Source organism: Pygoscelis adeliae, unplaced genomic scaffold, assembly GCF_000699105.1.
Source record: "Pygoscelis adeliae isolate BGI_AS28 unplaced genomic scaffold, ASM69910v1 Scaffold537, whole genome shotgun sequence".
In the NCBI taxonomy this organism is placed as follows: Eukaryota; Metazoa; Chordata; class Aves; order Sphenisciformes; family Spheniscidae; genus Pygoscelis; species Pygoscelis adeliae.
In genome coordinates, this window is record NW_008825213.1 from 1,033,449 (window position 1) to 1,037,401 (window position 3,953).

At 40.8% G+C, this 3,953-nt stretch overlaps 1 protein-coding gene across 1 annotated transcript in view; it reads left to right on the plus strand.

Annotated features, from left to right (window-relative positions):
* The window catches only part of MBD3 (methyl-CpG binding domain protein 3), a 15,324-nt gene that overhangs the window by 6,055 nt on the left and 5,316 nt on the right, over window positions 1–3,953 (plus strand). Inside the window, exons 3-4 of the mRNA XM_009329073.1 lie at window positions 948–1,085; window positions 3,753–3,843. Of these exons, the coding sequence (XP_009327348.1) occupies window positions 948–1,085; window positions 3,753–3,843 (229 nt within the window). The remainder of the gene's footprint in view (window positions 1–947; window positions 1,086–3,752; window positions 3,844–3,953) is intronic.

Genomic DNA, 3,953 nt, shown 5'->3' on the forward strand with positions numbered 1-3,953 from the left:
TGAGAGAGTTGGGGTTGTTCAGCCTGGAGAAGAGAAGGCTTCGGGGAGACCTTCTTGCAGCCTATCAGTATTTAAAGGGGCTTATAAAAAAGATGGGGGCAAACTTTTTAGCAGGGCCTGTTGCGACAGGACAAGGGGGAATGGCTTTAAACTAAAGGGGGGTAGATTTAGACTAGATACAAGGAAGAAATGTTTTACGCTGAGGGTGGTGAAGCACTGGCCCAGGCTGCCCAGAGAGGTGGTGGATGCCCCATCCCTGGAAACATTCAAGGTCAGGTTGGACGGGGCCCTGAGCAACCTGATGTAGTTGAAGATGTCCCTGCCCACGGCAGGGGGGTTGGACTAGATGGCCTTGAGAGGTCCCTCCCAACCCAAACTATTCTATGATTCTATGAGCTCCGTTTAAAAACTGAGTTTTGTTAAGAACTGAAGGTAAAAAAAGTGATGAAGGTTCCAGCTGTATTGGTTTGTTTATAGGCGTCTACAACTGGATTTAAACAGAATGGTTTAGAATGGTTTCTAGATTCACAAAACGGTCTCTAAATCCCACTTCATAATTTTTCTAATTATTACAAATATTGTGTTGAAATCTTCTGTTTTAGTGATCTACAGGCGGCTTGTCAAAGTGCAAACTCAGTGTTCTGGCTCCTAAATTCTGTCAAAATTGGGATAAAACCAATGTGTATAAAGTAGAATGAGAGGAGGCTAGTATGTTAAGTAGAATGTGAAAGAGTGGAAAACTTAGTTTAATTTTGATAGGTCTAAGGCAAGATTTGAATGTAGTTATGCATTTTTAGCAGTCTCACTCATATAGCTCGAGATCAGACAAGTTTTCAAGTCCATGAACTCTTCTTTTCCTGCTGTACATCTTTACGGCTGTAGTAGCATTTTAGCAAATTGAAAATACTTTTGTGGGCTTTTCCCCTCCTTTTGTTTGAAATTTTTAGGGCAAGCCTGATTTGAACACAGCACTGCCTGTCAGACAGACAGCCTCCATATTCAAACAACCTGTCACAAAGATCACTAACCATCCCAGCAATAAAGTGAAGAGTGATCCTCAGAAAGCTGTGGACCAGCCCCGGCAGGTAAGGCTTGCAGCATAGTAGCTTCCTCTCCAGAACTAAGAAACTCCTGGTTTTGCTGCTGGGAAGGTCCCAAAATAAACCACTTGAATTTTGTGATGCTGAACATATAGTCCATGGCAATTCGTAGTCTCTGATATTTCGGAAATGATAACTTACAGTGCTCCCAGCTTTTAAAATGGGAACAAAACCCATATACAGTTAATATGCTTTCTGCACTGTGTTTTATAACTAGACTCCAACCTTTGTTTAGATTACAATTATGTTGTAGTTAAGCCTTCATTTCCTTAATGCTGAAATTAAGTATTATCTACAAATTTAGATGGATGTTGTAACCACTTTGAGGGACATTTGCATTGTAATTAGAGTCACTGTCAAATGTTCCAATTGTGTAAGAATTCTGTGTTTCAAGAAATCCCTGTTCCTGTACAGCCAGCATACAGTGTGGTGTTTGTGATGTAGTGCAAGGGGTTGTACCCCCTGCAAGGGCCTTTTTTTCAGATGCATATATCATGAGTAGTTAACTCTACCTGTATGAATAAGGTCATAAATTCACTTGGGATGTCATTATTAATACAAAATCAAAGTGGGTTTTTTTTATCATACTGTGTATTTGCAAACGAGAATACACCAAAATTAAAGGAAATCCTTCAGCTTAATTTCATCTAGCGAAAGGATGCAAAAAGTGTGCTTAGGACAAGCGTAGCTTTGAAGTTGGGCACTGGTAAAATAAGATGTACCTGTTCAAAGCAGCCTTTGGAAGGCATTCTCCTTTCATTAGTATTACCTAGAGCTGACAGCCTGTTGCCTCCGCAGAGCTCGCACCAGGGATTCTGTGAATCCTTTCCTGTACCGAGTCCATCTTTATACCTTTTGGAAACTAGGTGATCAGCTTCATTAGTCTATTCAGATGCTGTCATCGGTACCAATTATCGGTACGTTTTAAACTCTTGTAGGTCTGATGGAATTAAAATACATAATTACAAGAGGGAACGTGATTTCAATAAAATTAAAAAATACCCTGTAAAATACCCACCTCTCATGTCGAAAACCTTTTCTGCAAACTTAAAAACTACCTTTCTGAAGTGTGAGTTAGGTTTTATTTAAAACGGAGTTGGGTGGTGTGTTTTGGGTTTTTTGTGGGGGGTTTTTTGTTTCTTTTTTTCTTTAAACATGTTGGTGGGGTTTTAGCATGGTTTTCTAAGGAAGTAGAGCGTGTGTGTTTATAGTGTTGTTGCTATTCCTATAAACCCCTTGGCTAGTTAAGACAATAAAAGAGGATGCTAAAGATAGGACATTGATATGCGAAACACTGAGCTGGATATAGAGATTTCTATCCCTGTGGTGGAAGAGATTGATACGTGCGCGCAGAGTGATGTGTGAGCGCAGTCTGTGAGGCAGCAGAGATCAGCCCCAGAACACAGAGGTCTTGTCATCTGACCTGCGTAGTTCCGCTGCTCGCATTGCCGCTTGTCGTAGTGCAGCCTCCTGGGCTCTGCTTGTGCTTTCCTTGTGTAATCCTTTTTATGGCAACGTTGGAGTCTGTTCTCTGAGCAGATCCTTTAGAGGTTTTAGGTATATATGTGTATATATAAAAAATACATACTGTGTGTATAATATATATACGTATTGGTTTATATATTTCATTTTCTATTATATAGCATAGAATAGGGCAAACTTGCTCCTTCTTGTGTCTTTCTCTGCATTATACATCTGAGAGCCTGTTAAATTACCACTTTAAAATATTTTACTGGACTGTAGTATATTTTAACCTCTGGTCAGCAGACTCCAGATGTTTCTTCAAAATTTGAAAGCAGTGCTAAGTCCTATCATGCGCTGGCTTAAAATTCACCTATTTGAAAGTCATAGGCTAGAGAATATCCAGCCTACGTGTTTTGGCTGCGACTGTCCTTATTCCCCTTGTTGGGAGCTGGTAATTGGAAAAGTAATGTGAGTTCAGTTGCACTCGGATTTTGACAGGCGTGAAAAGGGGACATGTGTGGACTGTTTGGGGTAGATTCTTAGTTTCTCAAAATCTAGATAAAATTGCTTTCTTGCAAGGCAAATAGTACTCCAGCTGTTCATTGATCATCCTTATACATACAGATTGAGAGTTGAAGGTGTATCTAGGTATAGTATCTGACTTTCCACCAAACCATGCGTTCACGTGTTCTTAAGCTTGAGGAGAACCTGTGATTTAAAATATGGTAAAGGACTAGACATGGTTGTTCTCATGAGAAACTGCTGGAGAGGAATAAAATAATGCTTCACCTTGGGAAGAGCTTGGATGCAGTTCTTGCGTTCCTTAACTTCTGTGGTATATGTGAGACAGCAAGAGAGGAATAGGAGTGTAAAAAAGGCTGTCCCACACTATGTGTGCTTAGATGAAAGCCAGCAAGCCTTGCCTTGCTGTTCCAGTTCAGAAGCAGTGAAAGTACCAGTCCCTGGAAGAAAATAAAGTCTTTTTCAAGGCAGCAGATCAGGACAGTTGTGGGACTGATTGGCAATGAGGCTTGTTCCCTGCCGTCAGACATGGCAGACCCCTTCTGTAGTAAATCCAATATAAAATTGTCTGCAGCCGTGTTCCCTCTTTTGATAGTAAGCAGGTGCTTTGTGTAGTTGTCAATTCCATTTCTGTTTTGTGCCAATAAACACTTTCTTTGATGTCAGCTCTTCTGGGAGAAGAAATTAAGTGGACTGAATGCTTTTGACATTGCAGAGGAGCTGGTGAAAACAATGGACCTTCCAAAAGGTTTACAAGGTAATCAGAGTCTGCCCTTAACTCCAGGGGTGGCATTTTGATACCAATCAGCGGTGACCTGAAGGTATTGTGTTTGACCTTCTTATTCTCCAGTGCTGTGGACCATTCCT